The sequence below is a fragment of the Notechis scutatus genome, chromosome 5, assembly GCF_049901735.1.
Source record: "Notechis scutatus isolate UNSWTSFEM ecotype Mainland chromosome 5, rNotScu1.2, whole genome shotgun sequence".
In the NCBI taxonomy this organism is placed as follows: Eukaryota; Metazoa; Chordata; class Lepidosauria; order Squamata; family Elapidae; genus Notechis; species Notechis scutatus.
In genome coordinates this window covers 38,989,324-39,012,523 of record NC_142013.1, presented here as the reverse complement: position 1 = coordinate 39,012,523, position 23,200 = coordinate 38,989,324, and the positions used below count along the sequence as shown (strand labels likewise).

The window sequence follows — 23,200 nt, the reverse complement described above, 5'->3', positions numbered from 1 at the left end:
TCACCTTGTACAAGGTCCACTAAACCTTAGGCCTATATTGCCAGGGCTGAAAAGATCATACCTTGAGAAAGGAAGGAAGAATATTCTGGATGCTCTAAGATCCTCCTTTTGTCCTCATTCTTTAATTGGAAGACATAGCCTTAAAATGAAATATTGTTCAACTTTTTGAGTACATACATACTATTTTTTTTACTAGCTTTCACTGTGATGTAACACAGTGAAATCCTTAATAGGTGCTACTGCAAATTATCAAGCTCCACACTGTAATTTTTATTTGCTGATTAGTACCTTCCAGGCTTCATCGACTGCTGCTTTAAATTGACAAGTCCTTAATCAATTACAAACTAGCTCTACTCTAGCACATTCCTGGGATTGATAAACCAATCCATCCCATAATGAAAAAAAAATGCTTTCACATATATACAGGCCTAAGTTTGTTTGTTTGTTTGATTTGATTTATTTATTTGCAATTTTTCACTGTAATTTTTGTCACAGATACAAAGGAAGCTAACAGTGTGGCCTCTTTCCCCCCCTACCTGCCCTCATTTCCAATTCTCCATGTTCTTCTTTTCAGATATCTGGTAACCCTATGCCTGGTACATGTTAGGTCAATATTCAGTTCTCACAAATTATTCCATCTCAGATTAATGATCTAAGTCTATGCATATTATATTCATTCAGATAAGACAAGCGTCAATTGCTTCACATCTCATGAGTTTGTAGGAGGAAGTGAAGAACACAGGGTGACAATTAGTGTGAGTTCTTTTATACCCATCCCACTCAGTAGTAGCTCCATCTAGGTGACACCTAAAAGACATAAGCTCCTAGACAATATGGCCTCCAGCATTAAAAAGATTACACCACAACTAAATAGATAATGAGTTAGATGGACTTGTGTTCTGCTTGATTATAAAGCAGCTTTATGTGTATATTAATATATCGTTTTACCCAAAACACACTTTTGGATCTTTTTTAACAATAAGGAACACATTTTCTCAGAAAAAGCAATATAGTAGTAGCTATATTGGCCATGAAAGGAAAGAAAACAAAACAAAATTCCACAGAGGCAATATTATGATTAGGAGTATGTATTTTCTACTACTGAGGCCTCACATACTGGTTAGGGTAACCAAGCTACAATGAAGAGTGGTTTTAAAATAATGATTTTTCTAATTTCAGAGTTGCCTCTAAATCCCTCTTATAGTATAGAAAAATAGCAGTCGATGCCTATTTAATAAAGCATTTCAAATTATCCTTTTCCCTAATATCAGTACTGAAAAACAAATTGGGAAAATTAAACCTTTGACAAGGCAATATGCTAGAGTAATCTTACTAGTTTTTGTTTCCATTTTAATTAGTTCTATATAAACAGTTATTGTTTCACATTATAGCAACTATAATACAGAGAATATCTCTGAAAACAAAAACTTAACCTCCAGGAAGAGCAACAGCCAGAAGGAGATTTATATCGCTTGTTCCTAAAAATATTTCCCGGAAATTTGTAACACTAGATACCCATAAAGCCATATTCCATACCATATTTGAAAAAAAACAAGGTGAGGGTAGAAAAATAACAAATTTGCCTCAACTATATAACAGTAATACAGACTTCTGTATCAGGCTTTTAGTGTATGCTGTCCTTTTTCATTCACATTAGAATTTCCCATTTGTAACCTTCCTATTTTTAGCCCATTACTTCTAATGATATGTTGCTTCTTCACAGAGAGACATTCATCTGGAAGCACAACAAACCAGTAACAATCGGACATTTATCATACTGTAAACTTCAGATATTTACTATAGAAAATGCATGAGTATTTACTGACAAAGTAATCCTTCTGCCTGTCCCGGTCCTACAAGTGTACTAAACGGTAGCAAAGTAGCATGACTCACTCACCTGCACTGATCATAAGGAGGGGACCCCCGCTGTTTGCTTTCATAGTGGCTTCTCCGCTTTCTCTAGTCTTTTCTTCAAATTGTCAAGAATGCAGGTGTTAATGAAAGGGCTATCCAATGCTGAAAGTAAGAAAGTAAGAAAAAAGTAATTGCCTCCTAGTTGTAGTTTGTACTGTGTCTCAATTTCCGCCCTAGATTTTTTCCACTCCCTCTTCCTTATATCCTTTCACTCTTTGTAACAAGAATTGCAGGTTGTGTCACAGTAGATTTGTTTTCATATCTTCCATTCTCTTGCTGAATGGCCAAGGAAACAATGCCTTTCTAAGTTGCTCTGCCTTCCCCCAGTTAAACAAGCCACTCTTACAAATTTCTTTTGGTAAACAAAAGAACATGCAGAAAAGAACCAGTGATATTTAGGGCAGGGTTTTACTAAGTGTGAAGTGTATTTTTCTTGTGGACGTGCAGAGTCCAGAAAGGTGTGAAGAAAATTTCAGGTGTCCATTGTTATAATAAATCCATATTTTTCAACATTTCATTGTATTGTTTTCATTGTTCACTTGTGTTTTGATTTTTGGATTTTTTGATCATACATTAAGATACACTTAAGGGAGGTGTGAGGCAAAAAGTTTAGGAAACCCTGGTTTAGTGGTTAACATGTTGGACAAGGATTGTGGAAACTCAGGATTACATCCACAAAAAGTCACAGGATATTGTCTTATATCAGCCCAACCTACCTTATAGGATTGTTGTTATAGGAAAAAATGAAGACAGATCTCTGTTTAGGATGTCTTGAATTTTTAGGATATATCAGAAGCAGGATAATATTGAACAAATGAATAAATAAAATAGCAATATGCCAGATTTTTCAAGCAGCCAAGTAAATGTGCTAGTACAGATACCACAAAAGGAATAATTACAGTAAGGCAACACTCTGGGTTATGGCATGTTTCTGGAGATTCTCATCCATCCAGTCATGGATGTCCCAAAAGTACTTTTCCAAAAGGCAACTGGATTTTCTTTTCTTTTTTTTTCCTTGAAAATGTTTCATTTGTCATCCAGGAAGCTTCTTCTCTTCTCAGAATTGAAGAAGTGTCTTTGATAAAAAGTCTAGTTGCCTTTTGGAAAAGCACCTTTGGGACTCTGGTACTGCATATTTATGTTTTACTTGTATTGATTCAAAGGTAGCCGTTACGTCATTAAAGAAATAAAAACACTTCATACTAGGCATTATCTGTAGAATTGGTATCTAATTTATTTCTTCCTCTGGTGAAATGCTACAATATTCCATTTATTCAATAATGTTGCTACATTCCATGTTGTTAAAACTTCCAACTTTCTCCACCCATTATGCTGGAATTTGTTGTGTATCCAGAAAAAAAATTTATGCACTATACAATCTATATTGTCTGCATGTTTTTTTGAAATTTATAAAATTCCATTTGCCATTTTATACATTTGTAACAAGCACAGAATACGAATGTGTAAGGATCTATTCAAATTTAATGGATATTTTGTTTTAACCAACCTCTTTTCTTTCCTATTAATCTCTGAAACTGTGGGTCTAGTATTCTGTATTCCTCACTGCTTTGGGGATATTATTATAATATCAGATCTGCATTCTTTATGTTATGTTATGTAAAGATTAACCAACCAATCTACTGTAGACCAGGGTTTCATTTCACACTTTAGTGCAAAGATCGTCACTGCTTTGTAGTAACTAAAAATACTTATGTCTCTCACCTCTCTTTTCAGCATTTCTCTCTTCCTCTTTTCCTTCCCCCAGCCTCAAAAATAGCTGTGTGTACATGTAACACTCCTCCTTGCTTCGGGTAATACTTCATGTATCTCATTATGTGGGTGCAGTTCAGGAACAAACTGCAATAATCAATCGTTAATTTTTAAAGTGTCATAAGATTTTTGCTTATTTTCCCCAATTCACCTACTCGTTTCCTTTTGAGGCTTGCCTTTCCTGTAATAGCCCATTAAAAATAAGAGGAATGAGCAGATGGGAATGGAGATATTTAAACAGAGAATAATTTTAGTTCCTGATCCTCAAAGGGACACATGTAAACAAACATAAGAATATAAAAATAATAAAATTATTGTGTTGGCCATCAAACTTTGGAACTGTTTTGCAGATTTTTGTTCCTTGATTTGAAAGGATAGAGTTAAAAGCCCAGGCACGGCATTTATCCTGCTTATTACCCAACAGCCAGCCAGTGCCTAGAGATGTTATATTTAGAAGGCTGATAAAGTTTGAAGCTGACAGTTGTCCTGTCTCTTTGCAAAAAAAGTCACCGAGAAGGAAAGAAGGCAACTGCCTGGATCCTACCTTTTTTATTAGTTTCCTATTTTTTTTTTAAGTTTGTGCTCTCAACAAAGATAATTTTATCACCAAGGGATACACATGTTCACAGCATAAACGGTAAGATGTTTTGAGCTTGTCATAATTCCTCAGGTCAGACTTGCTAGATCACAGCAAAGTAGCAATAACAACCCACCCTTACTTGTGGCGGCCTGACTGCATTCCTGACATTTCAGAAAAGCTGCAAGGGGTGAAAATGAGAACTTCAGAAGAAGGAAATAAGGATCATAACTTCGGGGATTAGAGTGGGAAAGCTAATTCTATAAGGGCTACAGAATCCAGAGTAAGGGACCTGTTGAAATAACACTGGCTTCATAATGTTCCTTTAAAGTCAGAACATGATCCGGGACATCCATTTCAGCCTGGGAAAGTGGCAGAGAATTCAAAATGGAAATATTAAAAAAAAAATTAAATGCTCTCTTTTAGGTGACAGTCTTAACTGGAAATAGATTCCATTAAACTCAGTAGAATGTATTTCTGAGAAGACACGCAGAAATTTCCAAAGCATGTTTGTATTTTAATAGTGTTGGAGAAAAATCTATAAAGAGAGAATTACTAGTCTTAAATGTTTTCTTTTGCTTCTCAAGAAATTTGTTTTGCCTCCTTAAGCAATATTTCACAGTACTTCAGTCTCCAAACACTTGATCTTGGGTTTGCAAAACCAGGCCAAGCATATTTGGAAGGTTCAGTAACATTCCATGGGCAAATCCCCAATCTATAGAAAACAGTGTTAATAATTAAACAATAAGATACAAGATTATAAATGTTTATAATATACATATGTTCATAATTTATAAATATGTTTAATTTGTGAAATATTATAAATTACTAATTTACAAATTAATTATAAAAAGACAAAATTTTGAACTAGACTCAACTTGCCATGTTGAGTGTGCTAAATGAACCTGCTAAATGTGAAACTACAACTATAGCTAGCTGTAGCTACTTTAACTAACTTCCTCTTGAAGCCAAATGCAACATATAAACTATTAAAATGTACCTATGTGTTTTTAATGCTTGCTTCTATTTGCTTGAAACATGACTTAATATTCAAATAGTTTCCATTCTCCCACAAAAGGTTTCAAATATTATTTTTTTAAAGAAAGGGTTTGGGTTTTGAAAATCTATTTATTATAACACCATATTTTTCTATTTATATGAATACCTAATAGCATGCACCCAATCATTTGGTAAGAAATGAATAGACTTTTGCATTGGATAAGGTGATCATGAAGAATCTCATTTCCTTGCATAGTTACAAAAAATTCCTCTGACTGAATTCCATGGTTTAATTCTTCAGAATTTAGAGTTTGATCTTTATTTATTTTTATTTTATTTATTTTTGTCAATTGCTTACAAGATAATAGGTATAAGTAAAATCATAGTTATGAATACATGGATACATATAAGAAAAATAAAAAAAATAAAGAAACAATAGGACAGGGACGGTAGACATGTTGGTGCACTTATGCACGCCCTCTACAGACCTTTTAGGAAAGGGGTGAGGTCAATAGTAGACAGTCTAAGGTTAAAGTTTTTGGGGTTTGGGGAAGAAACCACAGAGTCAGGTAGAGTATTCCAGACATTGACCACTCTGTTGCTGAAGTCGTATTTCCTGCAATCAAGTTTGGTGCGGTTTACCTTGAGTTTGTATCTATTGTGTGCTCTTGTATTGTTATGGTTGAAGCTGAAGTATTCATTGACAGGTAGGACATTGCAATGTATGATTTTATATACTATACTTAGATTGGACCGAAGGCGGCGTAGTTCTAGGTTTTCTAGGTCTAGAATTTCAAGTCTGGTGGCATAAGGTATTCTGCAACAAGTGGAGGAGTGGAGAACTCTTCTTGCGAAATATTTCTGAACTTTCTCAACTGTGTTAATATCAGATACGTAATGTGGGTTCCAGACTGATGAGCTGTATTCGAGTATTGGTCTAGCAAATGTTTTGTATGCTCTAGTTAGTAGTGTAATATTACCAGAGAAAAAGGTCCGAAAAAGCTAAGATTAAGTTAACAACTCTTAACGCCTTTTTGGCTATGTAGTTATAGTGGGCTCTAGTACTTAGGTCATTAGAGATGAGTACTCCAAGATCCTTGACAGAGTTTGGATCATCAGCAAGGTCTTGACTATTCAGCCTGTATTTTATTTTCTGATTATTATTTTTTGCCAATATGTAGGACAGAGCATTGATTTGTTGAGATTTGAAGTTGCCATTTGTTTGACCATTCTGATACATAGTCAAGGCCTTTTTGAAGAGTAGCACTATTGTCTGTGGTGTTGAATAGCTTTACATCTTGGTTGTTCGAAATGCTTTATTACAGAAAGTAGTGTGTGTGTGTGTGTGTGTGTGTGTGTGTGTGTGTATCCCCTCTTTCTAAAATATATAGTGCACTTTGTATGACTCAGCCGATGAAATTCCTTATCGAGTTCTATGATTTAGCTGATTTTGATCCGCCAATCCTTTTCTTCCCAATTTCAGCTGGTTTCTACGACAGTGATGGCAAGCAGTATGGATCCAGACAGGGACCAGGCAGTACCTGATGGAGAAGAACCTGATGTGAAGGCGGTGCAAGCTCACTATCTTCGAAGCCCTTCGCCTAGCCGGTGAGTGTTTCACAAAATAAGTCTCAATATACCTCCTATTGTGTAGAACAAATTGCAAACTTTTTCTTTTCTCTCTCTCTTTTTACATTCACCCAGCACATTATCAAAATCCTTACCAAGAACAAGGCCTAGAGAGTTCTTTCTTCTTTCAGAATCCACGATTGAGAGCACAAGCATTATTTTGCTAATTTAATTGTTTCAACAGAGGTTTTGTACAGACACTGAGGATTCTTTGGAAAAGCGCTGCTGACATCCATGAGGCAGGAGCAGAAGCCCACCCAAGCTGCTGTTTTTGCATCTATCTTTCTATAGTACTGATCGGTTTGGATGCTACTGTTCAATTCTACTTTTGGCGCAGACTTGGAATTTGAGGGTAGTGAGTGAAATGGAAGGAGGTCTAGTTAAAAAGGGTGATATATTTACAATTGGTTTGTTTTAGCCTGCAGCATAACCTTTTTCATCACCAATCTGCCTATCCTTCCCATTTAAAAAAAATAAACTTGGTGAAGATTCAGCTGAGAGTGGGAACAGCCAGTGCTGCGGTTGGATGGCGTTGGAGATCAAAGCTCTAAGCGGAATACAGCTTGCATGAAGGGGCTGTTTCTACAATCCTCTCCCTCGCTCTGTGTTGCAAAACTGGAGTAAAACAGGAAGTAATTTCCAGTCCTGAGAGCACACTAAACAAGAGATCCACTGGAGGCTATCAGAAAGGAAATAAAGTAATTACAGTAGTACTGAAAAACAGAAATAGACCAGCAACATCCAGAATTTCAAAAATGCAATTTGAAATTTCCTTCTTGGACTTTTAGATAAAAAGGAACCTAATATGAAAATCTGAGATGGAGCAAGCTTCCAACTGTCTAACAAAGGAAACTAAAGGACAAATATTTGTAAATTCTCTTTTCTTGCTTTTTCAATGGCCAATCCCTGCATGCTGCAGCCCTCTAATATTTTGTACATTTCAACTCAAGTCCATATGGACTTCCCCCTTGTCCTAGCCATCTTAGCTGCTATTAGCTTGAAAACTGGTGTATATAAACTGCTTCATGACCAGTTGCCATAAAAACCCTTTTTGATTAATGCAGCTATGTTTGCAAGATTCAGAAACTTAGAGACCCTCTAGTGGATAGAAAAGAAATGCATTTTTCTACTAAAAAGGGGACTGTGGCAAACACTCGATGGATTCTTGTGGACCCACATTGTTTTCCATTAGAAAGGCATTCTGGGCAATAATTCTGCAATCAAATGGAGACAGCAAGGCATAATTTCACCTTACCTGCCCCTGGCTTCTTTTCAAAGAATTTAGGTGGCCAATTCCATCTCCTACAAGTTTTTAAAACATATTCTTCACATAATACCTATAATATCACAGTACCTGTTCCTCAGATGTCTGGGCATAAAGTTAGACTTGTCCTGTTATTGATGTGGTTTTTTTTATTAGACGGTCTCATTTATTGAGTGCCACAGGTTATTGCTTTAATCTTTGAATTTTAATTACTGTACACTGCCCTGAGCCACTATTATGACATGGGCAGCCAAATAAATTACTTGAGTGAATAAATTATAGTTTTGACTGTCTACAGTCTATTACTGCTCCCATCTTATAAAGGGGAAAACCAAAATGAAGACTGACGTTGTGAAGTGGGGGTTTTTTTTCGTTAATGAATATGTGGTTACAAATATGTTTCCACACTGCAAAGTCAATACACAGTAGGAAGCAATATCACCTCTTTTTTGTAAAAATAATTTTATGTTGCGGTTGCTCATATTAGCATATTTGAGGAGAAGGAAACATAGATTAGAATGAAATCTTTACAGAGAAATGTCAGCTATCTGTAAGATATTACTCATCATGAAGCAACTCTGCAAACAGAGACCCTCAGGAAACATCTTGTATAATTTATTGTATAATTTATCTCTTCTAAGTTGCTTTGTTTTCAAAAAGTAGACAAAAGCTATAATAGTATAGAAGTTGCCAATGCTGGCTTTTATGGCATTTTCATTACCTGACAGGTTTTCAGTGCTATCAGATGCAGAGACTGAGAGCATCTTCATGGAACCCATCCATCTATCATCTGCTGTGGCTGCTAAACAGATCATCAAGGAAGGTATGATCTGAAGAGAAGGTTAATCAAATTATAGGAGTATGAAGAAATTGGTAGGTTCATAAATCGGCTGGCACCAGGAAGGAGAAAAGGACTGAAAATTGTGCTACTCTTCAGTTCAATTCAGGAATTCTGGAATATCCATAGGACCTTCATAAAACATATTTCTAATATATTACAATGCTTCTATTCTAAAGCCAAGTCAGGAATTCCCATCCTTTTTAAATATGCTTTCTATTCAGATTCCAGATCATACCAACCCTGATTTTTTTTAAATTTTTTAAATTTTTATGTCTTTATTTTCCATCTTATTTGAGATTAGCATTTTGGTGGTTTAAAGAAAGTCAAAATGAATTGCACCATCATATGTTTGCTGCAGATGACAAAAAATATTGTTTGGAAAGCTACTTCATCTTTAATTCAAATTTATTTTGTCTGTGCTTTCTCATCTGCAGAATTATAGATTCATTGTTTCTTAATTATTCAATTATTTTTTTCCAAGGGAAGATTAATTACTATTTTTTTTCTCATTTTTTATCAAAAATTATGTTGTTTGTAACTTTTTAAAAGAAAAGAAAAAGAACAAGGATTAATAACTTTCCAGGGGTTAGTACAGAAGCCTACCCTACATGGACCCCAAGAAATACCAAGCTTGCCTTTTGGTCATACACCCACATTTATAAGTTTTCAAAAATATGATTGTGTTGATGTCCAGGGGGATGGGGAGGTGGAGGTTAATTCCATAGGTGCAAAATGTAGTTCTAACACATATACTTTGTACTTTCAATTCACCTACCTGAAATTTACTTCTCTGAAGCCCTGAGAATCCAAAGCAAATTGTTACAATAAACTGTAAATAGCAATGAGCTAGTAATTAAGAAGCAACAACTAGTTACAGAGAAATGTGATTAAACAAGACACAATTTTGAGTTAATCCATATAGAAAATTATTTGCCTTGGGTACAGGTATTGCATGACTCTATAATTATGTGCCATGTCAATTTCCCATTTTAATTCTGACTTCTTGGAAGCAGAGCAATTGTTCCCTTTTATAATGGAAAGACATTACTTTCTATTTTGAATAGGGTACTTTCCCTACAAGCTAGTGTGTATGTGTGTGTGTGCGTGTATTTTCAATCCTTTTAATACTGGAATGAGACTCCATAGTGAAATATTATGATAAAATAGCTTGCTAGTTCTTTTGTCCATCAACACTGTGATTATAATTCAGGGCAAGTGAGTAGATAGCTAATAGTCATGTCAATTTTTATAGTCAGTGGTAAACAATTTTTTTTGTAGTTTTGAAAATGAAAATCTGGGTTCATTGCAGAGCTGAAGACAAAGGAAGTAAAAGTAGACGCTGTATGTCCAGGGATGCTGGAATCTGCAGAGCAGTTGCTAATGGAAGATCTCTATAACCGAGTTAAGGAAAAGATAGATGATACTAGCCTGTTCAACACACCATGTGTTATGGACATACAGAGAGCACTTATGAAAGACTATCTGGAATCACCAAGGGAAGCCATTGATGAGGTCTGGCCAAATATCTTCTTAGCAGAAAAGTGAGTACAAAGATGTTTTTGTCTGAATAAGATTCTCAGAGGATGGCTTCCTCGGTCTGTGTTATAGAAAATGACCAGTATTGTTAGATTAGTAATTAAACACATTAAATTGCAATCTGTCCATCTCAAGAAAAACCTAGAGAAATTACACAATAGAAATTAAAAGTTACATTCAAAAGGTACACATGTCAAGTTCCTTTCAAAAACACAGTACATAAATGGGGATTCCTGGTGTAATTACATTCCTTTCCCATAATAGTGAGGACAGTAAAAATAACTCATGAGACCAATACAAAAGGCTACAGCCTTCTGAATATACTGTTTTTTCCTAATATATATGAGGCTGACTGCTCTTCAGGTTCTGCAGGAAGGCTCTTTTCATAGCTTGATGTCAGTAATAAGCCTGGTCTGTAGGAAAGGGCCTTTTCTGCACTACCTGAGTAGTGGAAATCTCTGCCTCAAGAGATCCACCCAGTCTCATGAATTTGTGCTGCCTCAAAACAACATTTTGGGGTTGTTGTTTTTACCCATTTTACCCTAAAAACTTTAGGCCTCCCCATTAAATGAACTCTCAGTACATTCACCTCTTGTTTTTTTTAACAACATGTTTTTTTTTTACAGACCATTCAAAGTTACAATGGCACTGAAAAAAGTGACTTATGACCATGTTTCAGATGGTCACTGACACCCCTTGTAGCATCCCCATGGTCATATTATCAAACTTCAGATGCTTGGCAACTGATTCATATTTATGATGGTTGCAGGGGCTCAGGGTCATGTGATCACTTTTTTGCAATCTTTTGACCAAGCAAAGTCACTTAACAACCATGTTACTATAACAACTAGCAGTGATTCACTTAACAACTGTGGCAAGAAAAGTCATAAAATGGGCAACAGTCACTTAACTGCCTTCTAAGCAACAGAAATGTTGGCCCAATTGTGGTTGTAAGTTGAGGAATATCTGTATTTCTTTCTCTATTCTGTTCCTTTTTTATGTAAATGGATGTTTTAATAACCATGAGTGTTATATCAACAATAAAAGGCAGAACGCAAGGAAACAAATAAGCTAAAACATGTCATTAAAATGGCATAAAATGCAATCTAAGATGATTCCCACAGTCCTATATTTGTTATAAATGATTTCTTTGTGAACTTTGTGAAACTATGGCAAAAAATTATGACTGACATAAACTTACTATATCGATTCATCATCAGATGCTAACAGACTCAACCAATTTTCTCTTGGATACTGTTTGGTACAGATTCATTTTCAGTTGGAATCTGGAATCTAATGTCTTTTCTCTTTGCATTGAAGGAGTGCTGCAGTAAATAAAGGACGGCTAAAGAGGCTAGGAATTACTCACATCCTGAATGCTGCTCATGGCACTGGTGTATATACAGGACCAGATTTTTATAATGGAATGAATATTCAGTACTTGGGCATTGAGGTGGATGATTTCCCAGATGAGGAGATCGCGAAACATTTCCGTCCTGCAGCAGAGTTTCTTGATGAAGCATTATTAACCTGCAGAGGTAAATAAGGCATACAATATTAGTTTACATGGCCAGGGCCTTTCTCCATTGCTGAATTGAAGGGATTCATCCGTTGACCCAACAGAAAATTATACCAGTGTGAGTGTCTGTCTCTGTTACCTAAGCCACTGCAGTCTTCTGATTCTTCTCTGAGGTAATTGATCACAAAGCTTAGCGGTTTTTATATGCCATATATGACCTTGAACAGCATCAAAAAAATAGGAAAAATACTTCCATCATAGGTAAGGACAATTCAAACCTGTTTGATTCATGGGCTGAAGATGGAAAATCAGAGATATATATAGCAAAAAAGTGATGCTGCCAGGACATCCTTATGCTGTTTTGAGCTAGAAATGGAGGCAGACCCATCATGCATGGATTCATTATGACTTCAGAAATGACTTTTATGAACTTCGATAGTTACAATGCAACTTCTTTTTTTAAAAAAAAATTATACGTGTTTTTTTAAAAAAATAATTACTATGTGGTTACAAGCAGATCTAAAACTAGTACATTTTTCATTCAACTTTGTCAATGATTGGGCCACTTGTGAGTATTCATAATATTTAGAGCTTGACTTTCATTTCCTTTTATTGCTGGCTTATAAATTGTGAAGTTATATTGATTCCTTAATGCTATTGTATTTATTTATTTTTAGTTTAGCAAAATAATATATAAAATAAAAGCATTGTGGTAGGGAGAATGCATTATCTTTTTAGCTTATTTTATCAAATTCCTAGCTTTAGATATTTGTATCATGATGCCTAGCACTGGCAGATTATTTTTTATTAGCTCAAAATATACTAAACATGCAGCAATACTGTAATATGGTTCTGAAATTATTATTCATATAATTTTACTTCTAGGGAAAGTTCTGGTGAGCAGTGAAATGGGAATCAGTCGCTCAGCGGTGCTAGTATCTGCGTATCTAATGATCTTCCATCACATGACAATACTTGAAGCTTTACTGACTATCCGTAAGAAGAGAGCTATTTATCCTAATGATGGCTTTCTGAAACAGCTCCGAGAACTCAATGAAAAGCTACTGGCGGAACGGGAAGAGGAAGAAGATTCTGAAGATACAACAGATGGCCAAAGTTCTGTTATACGAGCTGGAAGTTGTTCCTTACTATCTGAGACAGAAGATTCTAAGAGTATTGTGGGAGCCAAAGTCCACTCTATCATGGTAGAGGAAGAAGACACAACAAGTCTCCTGGGAAGTGCAATGACTGCCTCTTCTGTGGGAAAGTTGAGCCAGTTTTCCAAGGAGCCTACTCTTATCAGTGAAGAGGAAGAGGAAGAACTCTATGAAGAATGGAGAAGAAAACAAGGCTTGCCTGCCAAGGAAATTTTAAAGAAAAATGCAGAAAGTAAGCCCTCAGACGTATCATTTCAAGGACAAGTAGAATCTGAGGAAAATGTAGATCAAATGATTCAAGCATGGCAATGCCAAAATGAGAAGTACCAAATGGAAAGCTACATGTTTTCCAAGGAAGGGGAGTCTAACATGGGACAAAAATCATGCCTCGTAAATGATACAAGTGACACTGAAAGTGTGAGTAGCCAAGAAATCAGGATCTTGAAACAAGAGCTGGAAGCAAGTAGCATCAACAGAATGAGAAGAGGGCGTACAGATTCGATGTCAACAGAAAGTAGCTGGGATATGTGGAATGAGAGGATGATGGAGATAGAAAAAGAAGCCTCTAAGAAATATTGCTCAAGAGCTAGATATAGTGATGAGAATCTAAGATCTGAAAATGGAACAGGGGAAAGGGATATAGATACAGAAAGTGTACTAACTGATACTAGTTCATTTTATAATTTCTGCCAAAAAAACAAAGACAAGTTGACAGCCTTAGAAAGATGGAAGATTAAAAGAATCCAGTTTGGTTTTCATAAAAAAGATTCAGAAGTTGAGCAATCCAAGGCTGAAGACAGTAGCCAACAAAATAAAGAATCTACGGAAGAAGAGAAGAGCTTGTCAGATATCAATATGACTGCCTACCAAGCCTGGAAAACTAAGCACCAGAAGAAAGTTGGTAGTGAAAATAAGGATGATATTGTAGAGCTTACCAAAGGTGAGAACTCCACTTGTGCCAGGAGAAAACAGAGACGAATGGAGTTACTTGAACACTCAAAGAAGGTTTTGGAGGAAAGCCAGTCTCTCTGTAGCTGGGAGGCAGAAACTTCCATGAGTGGAAGCATCCCTTTGTCAGCTTTTTGGCCATCAACAGCTTCTGTAAATGGGATAGAGGATTCAGCTTCAGCAATTAGCATGCAGACCAATCGCTCATCTTTTTCTCAGGCTAAAAGCAGTCATGGGGGTAAGTCAGCAAGTGTGCCTGGCCCATCCATTGGCCCAGATGAAACAATATCAATAGCCAGCATTCAAAATTGGATTGCCAATGTTGTTAATGAAACTATCGCTCAGAAACAAAATGAAATCCTTATGTTGTCTCGTTCACCATCTGTATTGTCTTCCAGTGTTAAGTCAGGTGATCCAAATAGACATGCAGAAAATGACAGGTCACCTCTGCTTAAAGCACAAACTGGCTTACCTCTATCTGGTTCTACTTCACTGCTTAATCAAAACCCTCAGTATGCTGACACTCAATCTATCCTATCTTGTAACACTTCAGTCAGTATGGAAGACTCTGTCTCAACTAGAAAAGTAACTCAGACAAGCAAACCTCTTTTCAGCCTTTTTGCTGATGAGGTAGATCTGAAGAAACTTAGCAGAAAGGAAAGGGAGATGCAAACAGAAATGAGAGAGAAGATTTCAGATTACCAAACTGAGAAACTTATCAATGACAATAAACGTAGCACATTATTTAAGAAGAAAAAGATCAAAGGAAATGATGAAGATGAAAAAAGAGAAAATCTATATGACAGAAGTATAGAAAATGTACATGGTGGCCCTAGGCATCCATCAACAGAGGATAATAATTCCAGTGACACAGTTTCTGCTCTCTCAGGCCAATTTGCTAATGTTGGGGGTGTTATAAAGTCAGAAGTAGAAAGCAATGTAAACAAGTGGCTCAGAGGTTTGAAAGCAGAAGAAAAGTCCTCTTATAAGGACTTCATTGAGACCAGTAGTGAGAAATATAAGAACTCAACCACTTTCAGAAAGGTGGACACTGAAGCTTCTAGTTATAGAAGTTCCAGATCTCAGAGAGAAGAAATGAATAGTTCTGCAACCCATCAGTATCAGAACAAACTGCAAAGAACCTCTTCCCAATTTTCCTCTGCCTCTGCTCAAGAATCAGAATCAAAAATGAGTGAGATAAATTCTACAGAAGGAAGTCCAGAGCCATGTTTTTCTAGAACTCCAAAATCCCCCTATACCTCAGAATTCTCCAAACCTTTGACCAGATTGTATCACTTGGAAGAACAAGAAGAGGAGTCCAGATTAGACATGACTGAATCTGGAGCAAAGAGAAAATTCACCCAGAGTTTTGCAAAGTCTGAAGATGGTACAGAAAAAGAAGAAAATATGGAAGAAAGCAAAACATTTTTAAGAAACAGACAAAGCACTCATAAGAAGGAAGAAGAAATGGATGATGATGCCATCATTGCTGCCTGGAGAAGTCGACAAGCAGAAACTAAAGCAAAGCTTCAGCGAAAGAAAGGAGTAATGAAGAGTTAAGTCATGCCAGTCCATTTCTACCTTATTTTTGGAGGAAACCTTCTAAGTATTTGTAAGCAACCAAGGTTTAAATAGCATACTTTAATCACTTTATTTATATTTGTTATTCACCTTTCCACTAAATAGTAGATCAAGCACTATTTAGGCCTGGATTTTCATTCAGTTCGATCATTGTGGGAATAATCTGTAATCTCAACTTCTAATATTCTTTTCTTTCTAATTACAAAACTACATAGCTATTGCTTGTCTCTTGTGTGTATCTATATAGAAAATACTAAGGGTGTAAATATAATGTTTGTTTCCATGACAATTTGGAACAAAATATCACTTTTCAGCCACATGGGAAGACCTGGTCTAAAGATTTTAATTTTGTTTTCAAAGACAATTTCAGAAATAAAATTTACCTTTCAAACCAAACAGAAAAATCAACTTATAAAATGCATGCAATAGCAGCATATCCTTTTTAAGCGTCAATGCATCCAATCTATGTTTTGGATTGGGCACAATGCCTAGAGTTGAGTTCCTATGCTTAAGTATTTTAATAAAAGATGTCTCAAGACATCTGTTTGCATATTATGATAAGTTCCAGGAGAGTTTCCCTACAGATTCTTGTCCAGGACAGACCTAATGACAACAGCAAATTTTTATAAAAGCTCCTTTGTTCTGGCCATCAGAGGGACCCAGGTTACTTATATTTCTTACCAAAATTTCATTTGACCCAGACAATTGGTAGTTTGGAGTGTGTATGTGGGGGAGGGGGATTTCCAGTCTTTGTCTGTGCTTCATCTAATTTTTCACATAAATATCTATCCCCACTAAATTGGGGTTGTCAGGTATCCAGCTAAAAGAAGAAATTTCCTCTTTTTTTACCTCATGCCCTCTGTCTGGCAGGCATAGTCTTAAAATCAGATAGTGTCCAATTTTTTGAATATCTCTTCCTGAGCAGCTTTTCTCTAATAAGTGATAAGCATGAGTTAAGCTCTGCTCCGTGACCTTTATTAGTTGATTACACTCTCTGGCTTTACTCTGCTGCCTAAAATGCTGCCTGAAATCGAAAATAGTTTAATTTGTTACACATTGCCTTCTAAGTGCTCTACCACTGTCAGCCTTGTGAATAAAAATAAGCTGGAGCTGCCATACTTAAAAACGATGTAGGCACATAGGCATGGTGGCTATCAGGAATCTTGCCTAAAAGATCTCTTCAGGAAATAGATAAGAAGGAACTAAGTCATTAAGGAAACAAAGGAAACATGTCCCCTAAACCAGACAAAAGAAGTTAGGCCAGAGCACATTGGGAACCCCTCCCCAAATCCCATCAAGAACTACCAGACATGTAAATCAACAAGGCTAGAATAGCTTGTGAATCAACAAAGCAAGGACTTTGGGGGATAAAAGGAGTCACACACACACACACACACACACTGCAACTAGTAAAATTTTGCTGTTATTTCAAATTCACTGGGTGTCATGTATTCTAAAGAACTGTTTGTGCTTCAGTATTTGGTTGAAAGTTATTTGAGTGTGGCTATTTTCAGGACTATGAGTGTGTGGATGAATAATCAAATGCCGAACCTGGAAGCACACATATAACAAAGGCCAGATAGGATGCACTCCCAGAGGAACTAATTCTATTGTAAGATTGTAATGTATCCTATGTAAGGTACATTAATAGAATTTTCAAGTCTGAAAGTACACTTCTCTCCTGCTGCCTTTACAGCCCAAGAAACTAGGGAGGGTCCCTTCTGAGATGTTTGCTATCTCCACATTCTTTCTGTAAACTAAGCTGTCTCTTGCCCAACGGTTCCCTTGGCTATGGCTCTTCCCCCTGTCTCCAAAGATCATTCCCACATACTATTGCAAGCACATTCCTGTGAATGAAAAAGATAATCTTTATGATGCTGAAGAAAATAATTATCAAATAATCCAGTCAAGAAGCCCAACAATGAATAGCAATATTAGCTTTTTGTGAATGATGGCAAATATGTATGTCCCAGGATAATATTGCAGGATCCAGTCTGAGTCAGTAGCAGTGGTAAAATTCAATTTTTTTTTACTACCAGTTATGTGGGCGTGGCTTGGTGGGCGTGGCAGGGGAAGGATACTATAAAATCTCCAGTCAGAAGTGGTATTTGCCGGTTCTCTGAATTACTCAAAATTTCTGCTACCGACTCTCCAGAACTGGCCAGAACCTGCTGAATACCACCTCTGGTCAGTAGCCAGACTTGTGCTGAAGCCCATCCACAGGGAACATCCTGGAGGTTGAGAAGTTCCCTGAAGATGGGCTCCAGCACAAACCTGAAAGCTTGGAAGAACCTTTGGTCTCGATGACTGATTCAGATTGGATCCTGCAGTATTATCTTTATTATAAAGTTAAATTAACAGATTCTTGCAAAATTGAAAGTATTGCTCCCCTTCTTTCTTCTCTGGAAAACTAGGGATGGTCCCTTCTGAAATGTTTCCCATACCATTTCCCCCTTTTGTGGGTTGAAACATCTTTTACATGATAGTTGCCCAGTCTGCATCTTTTTCTCTGTCTCCAAAGGTCATTCCCACATACCATCACAGTTCAAGAAAGCAGCAAGAGGTTACAATATAGTAAGAAAAGAGGTTCCTTCCAGGGGTGGGGTTCAATTTTTTTAACAACCGGTTCTGTGGGCATGGCTTAGTTGGTGGGTGTGGCTTTGTGATCATGTGACTGGGTGGATGTGGCTTGGTGGTCATGTTATTGGCTGGGCATGGCCAACTCAATATCATCGAGGCATGCATCTCCTCGCCTGGCCTCTCATGACTGTGGGGATGCTGCAACAGTCATAAGTGCGAAAAATGGTCATAAGTCACTTTTTTCAGTGCCATTGTAACTTTGAATGGCCACTCCACACAAGCAAAGTACCAGCAAAGGAGGGAAAAATAACTCCAGAGACATTCCTGAGACAGGAAGTCTAGTCCTGCCAAGAATGTAATAAGGGTTAACGGAGAGGCAGTTTCTGTAAGGAACACCAGAATGTTTCCTTCCTGCCTTCCTTACAGGATTAGGCCAGTAATTTCTTCTAAAACCTGGTTCTCTGAACTGCTTAGAATGTTAACAACCAGTTCTAGCAAATAGGTGCAAACTGGTAGAATCCCACCCCTGGTTCCTTCCTGTTTTATTGAGAACTCTCCTGTGGTGGAATGTAGTCCAGAATCCTTGTCCAGGCCAAATTCTAACCCTCCACATATCTGTCTAAAATCACCTCTTTTCTCCTAGCCGACATTAAAGGAAGTGACTGGCAGAGATTTTTCCCACATTAAAGAAAGTGACTGGCAGAAACTATATCCTTTCTCCTAGCCTACATTAAAGAAAGTGACTGACAGACATTTGGTAGAAATCCACTGAACACCATTAAACAACTTGCCTCCCAGTCTGGCATTGCCTACCAGCCTTGCTAATGAACTGGGCTTGCTACACGGATCAAATTTAAACTGATACACTTTGTATTGCCTCAAAGATGGAAGGAGACGACACATTAAACTGATCAGGAAGCAAATTAGATTCTAGAAAGAGCGCAGAGAAAAGCAACAAAGATGAGGGGACTGGATGCTAAAACATAAAAAGAACGGTTGCTGGAATGAGTTATGTCTAGTTTAATGAAAAGAAGGACTAGTGGTGACATGATAGCAGTGTTCCAATTATCTCATGGCTTGCCACAAAGAAGACGGAGTCAAGCTATTCTCCAAAGCATCTGAAGGCAGGACAAGAAGTAATGGATGGAAACTAATCAAGGAGCGAAGCAACCTAGAACAAAGGAGAAATTTCCTGATAGTTAGAACAATCAATCAGTGGAACAACTTTTCTCCAGAAGTTGTAAATGCTTCAACACTGGAAGTTTTAAAGAAGAGATTGGACAACCATTTGTCTAAAATAGTATAGGGTTTCCTGCCTGAGCAGGGATTGAACTAGAAGATCTCCAAGGTCCCGTCCAACTCTGCTATTCTATTCTATTCTATTCTATTCTATTCTATTCTATTCTATTCTATTCTATTCTATTCCATTCCATTCCATTCCATTCCATTCCATTCCATTCCATTCCATTCTTATGGTACAATTATTTTGTGGACATGCTAAAATCTTTTTGGTTTCTCATTTGCAGAAATACTGATATACTGAGCAATGGTTAAATAAGACCTCTGACAGCAATAACTACATGTGGTGAAATATGGAACTTCCATATTGTAGGGAACTTGAAATGTCACATGGCATTCAACCAAACTATCTGGCACAGGTGTCAAGGGGAGAATGTGATGACAGCTGAATCAGTACAGGAATTGATCAACTTGTTTTACTGAAGGCCTAAGATACAGCCGAGTCTCAAATCACCTTCACAGTTCCCAAGCGATGTTCTCAGTTTTTGCCCCCTCCATTCAGTTTAACTGAGGAGTATATCAAATTGCCAATTGCTTTAGAATGAAATGGATATTTAGCTATAGTTATAATTGTGGCAGTCCATCATATTTAATATGAGAATCTTGTTTAAGACAAATGGCCATTTGATTGTTTTAAAAACAGGCAAAGATGATTCAGCCTCATGTGCCCTTCACACGCCAATACTATCCTGTAATCTCTTTGGACTCAAGTCAAAGTCCTTCTACTTTCTTGTGTTCAAAGAAAATTCATGATGAGATGGGGCCATAAATACCATGACTAGTTAAAAGGGAAGCTGTTTTCTCTCCCATCTCATAAGACTGCTTCTTGCAAGATAGGCCGAAGGAGGGAGGGTAAACTCTTTGAAGGATTCTTCTTCTTCTGTTCATGTAAATGCATGTGAAAGATATCTTCTGACTTTCGCTTCTAACGTCATCTGAATCAGGCTATGCTGTGACAGCTTCCTCTACGGGTTCTGTAAACACAAAGGAGGAGGATTAGCAGGTTCATTTTCTCATTCTTAGAAAGCAATTCTGGATTGAGGTTTTGAATACTGTCTATGAAATGCTGCAAGTAGCTTCCGTGACACAGAAAACTGGGAAATGCACTCATGGCTCAATCTGATGCAAGATTAGCAATCTCAGATGCAAATTACATTTCTTTTTATCTATGGCAAAGGCTGTGAAGACCTGCCCTATCCCATGGATTTGCCCCAGGCAGGTCCAGAAACAATCAGGTTTCAGAGTTCTTACTATTTGTATTAATGAGGACTTCAAGCTAAATCAACTAAACCCTGAAGGTAAGAAGGTAAGAACAGAAAACAAGCAAACAAAAAGTTTTATCACATCTGTATCCTTATAAAAATATTTTCCAAAAAGTGGGACATTAAAATAAGTTTCTTGGTATATTACAAACCAAAACATCAACAAGAGTAGTTTCATTCATATTAATATAGCAGAATTATAGAAAAATTCTTTATACTAAAAAGATGTATAAAGTCTGATATATTTTCTCTGGCTATTATGTTTGTTTCTAAGAAATTAACTTGTAAGATCAATCTTCCTTTCCCATTCCACCCCAAAATGCATACATCTAGAACCCTTGAGTTTTTTTAAATTTATGATTTGTTAAAAACTCTATTGAAGAGTTTTCATTCTTGGGAAAATGTAACCCTAGTTTTCATTGAGGAAGTATTAAAATCCATAACCTTAAATGGCAGCATGGATTCATTTGAAAAGGTATTTCTGCAAGAAGATGGAACATAAGTATGTCAGAAAGACATTTGTGCTTTTCTTATGTGATATCTGCTTCTTTGTCATGAAATTACTAGTATAGAAAATGTTCAGACTTGTAATCTCAGTGATATTTCCCAAGATATTTACCAGTATATGTATGAAATGGACCTTAGTTGGATATTTTTAGGAATATAAGACACCTAACAGATATTTGGGTTGGAAATATATAAACCAGTATAGACATTTTAATATCTTTAAGAGAGTCCTGGAAGTGTAATTGGGTGTGGTTTCTCAAACAGCCATAAGATGGAGCCAGAAACCTGGGTTGTCTTAGTCTTAGTCTCAGAAGTCTCAGTGAGTCTCTGTTTTCCTTCTGTTGGAGAGTATTGCCATTCCTAATAATTGACTGCTATTCCTGGATTTGATGTAAGTCTGATACTGAACTGTTTTTGACACTGGAATTTGTTAATGGATTATCCCTGGACTGTACACTTACCTGTGAATGACTTTGGACTGCCTATTTTTGAACTTTGCCTATTTTTGAACTTTATGGGAAGTAAAACCTACATTTATTGTACAGTGTATCTGTGTGCTGTGTGTGTATTATTTAAACACTTCTCTCAAATACGTATCCCTGTATGCGCTCATTCTCCTAACGGGGAATTACCTCAACAGATATTGTCACACTTGTATCAGTGGTGGTATTCAGCCAGTTCTCACTGGTTCAGGCAAACCGATAGCGACAATTTGGCCTGGGTAGCTGAACTGGTAGCAACTTCTGGCTGGTCAGGCCCCCCCTGCCTGGTTGCTCGGTCGCCACTCGCTCACCCCACCTGCCCGTTCAATGCTTCCTTGCTTGATGCTTGCTCGCCCACTTGACTCTTGACGCTTACCCCACCCAGCCCAGCCCTATATATTTGCCTTCACTTTGTGAAATTGCTGTTAGATTGGCGTCCTCACTTTCACTTTTCTTCAGTTTTACTTGAGCATTGGCTGTTTATTTACCCTTACCCATTTTTTGACTGCAGGGATAGGATCTCATTCCTTAACAGGTAAGCCAATTAGACTAGTAGTCATTATGTTTGTTATATTGGAAACAGTTAAGTGACTTTTCTTCTCTGAACATATGAGGTTCATCTTTGAAAAACTCCTTTCTGCTTCTGTTGAACTTACAGCAATTGTTTTGACAATATTTTTAGCTTTTTGAATACTGTCAGGAATTGCATATGTCTGGGAATTTTTAAGAACATTTTCTATAAAATCTTAATAATTGTTAATATCAATTTGGTAATTTAAAATGTCACTAAATGCAAGCAAAACGTAATTCACCGAACCAGTAGTTACTCCGGTCGGATCCCACCCCTGCCAAGGACCCTTCAGAACATGGTCTGTGATTGCTTGGATCCACCATATGCTGATACATTATAGCATCCTAGGTTCTTAGGAAGAAGCCAATGAAGGCCAACACCAGCTAAAGAACTGGCAACTGAGACTTCAGATTATTGTGACGACAATAATAATTATAACAAATACCACATAAACCCCAGACTTAACAACTGTCAACAAGAAAGACAAGTCTGAAGAGTTAACACTGCAGTACCTAGAGACAGCAAAATAAAAAAGAACTGGAGAAAAATCACAAAGAACTGCAAGTAGCATGACTGTGGCAAAAAGAAAGCAAAGGCAATACTAATATGGTAGTAAGAGGTGCTTTGGCTGTAATCCCAAAACATCTAGAGTATATCTGAACACCATCAGCAATGACAAAATCACTATCAGTCAATTGCACAGGTCAGTTTTTCTTGGAAGAGCTTATATCCTGTGACAATATCTTTAACACCATCAAACAACT

At 36.9% G+C, this 23,200-nt stretch overlaps 2 protein-coding genes across 3 annotated transcripts in view; one reads left to right on the top strand and one right to left on the bottom strand.

The window, feature by feature from the left end:
- Window positions 1-2,316, bottom strand: part of GPA33 (glycoprotein A33) — a 27,591-nt gene extending 25,275 nt beyond the window's left edge. The window contains exon 1 of one of the 2 annotated variants that reach the window (XM_026664056.2): window positions 1,898-2,316. In XM_026664056.2, coding sequence (XP_026519841.1) covers window positions 1,898-1,940 — 43 coding nt within the window. In that variant the 5' untranslated portion in view covers window positions 1,941-2,316. The remainder of the gene's footprint in view (window positions 1-1,897) is intronic. The other variant, XM_026664057.2, reaches the window with a different exon arrangement.
- Window positions 2,317-4,080: 1,764 nt separating this feature from the next.
- Window positions 4,081-16,139, top strand: STYXL2 (serine/threonine/tyrosine interacting like 2). Its single transcript, XM_026664053.2, has 6 exons — window positions 4,081-4,321; window positions 6,744-6,868; window positions 8,882-8,976; window positions 10,304-10,535; window positions 11,851-12,068; window positions 12,935-16,139. The coding sequence occupies exons 2-6, from the start codon at window positions 6,762-6,764 to the stop codon at window positions 15,712-15,714; spliced, it is 3,432 nt and encodes a 1,143-aa protein (XP_026519838.2). The 5' UTR covers window positions 4,081-4,321; window positions 6,744-6,761; the 3' UTR covers window positions 15,715-16,139.
- Window positions 16,140-23,200: the final 7,061 nt, after the last annotated feature.

Bases quoted from the DNA above. Each gene is read 5' to 3' on its own strand.
- STYXL2 (XM_026664053.2), top strand. From the start codon at position 6,762: ATGGCAAGCAGTATGGATCCAGACAGGGACCAGGCAGTACCTGATGGA. The intron at 6,869-8,881 runs GTGAGTGTTTCA...ATTACCTGACAG, and splicing joins CGAAGCCCTTCGCCTAGCCG to GTTTTCAGTGCTATCAGATG. The intron at 10,536-11,850 runs GTGAGTACAAAG...TTTGCATTGAAG, and splicing joins AATATCTTCTTAGCAGAAAA to GAGTGCTGCAGTAAATAAAG.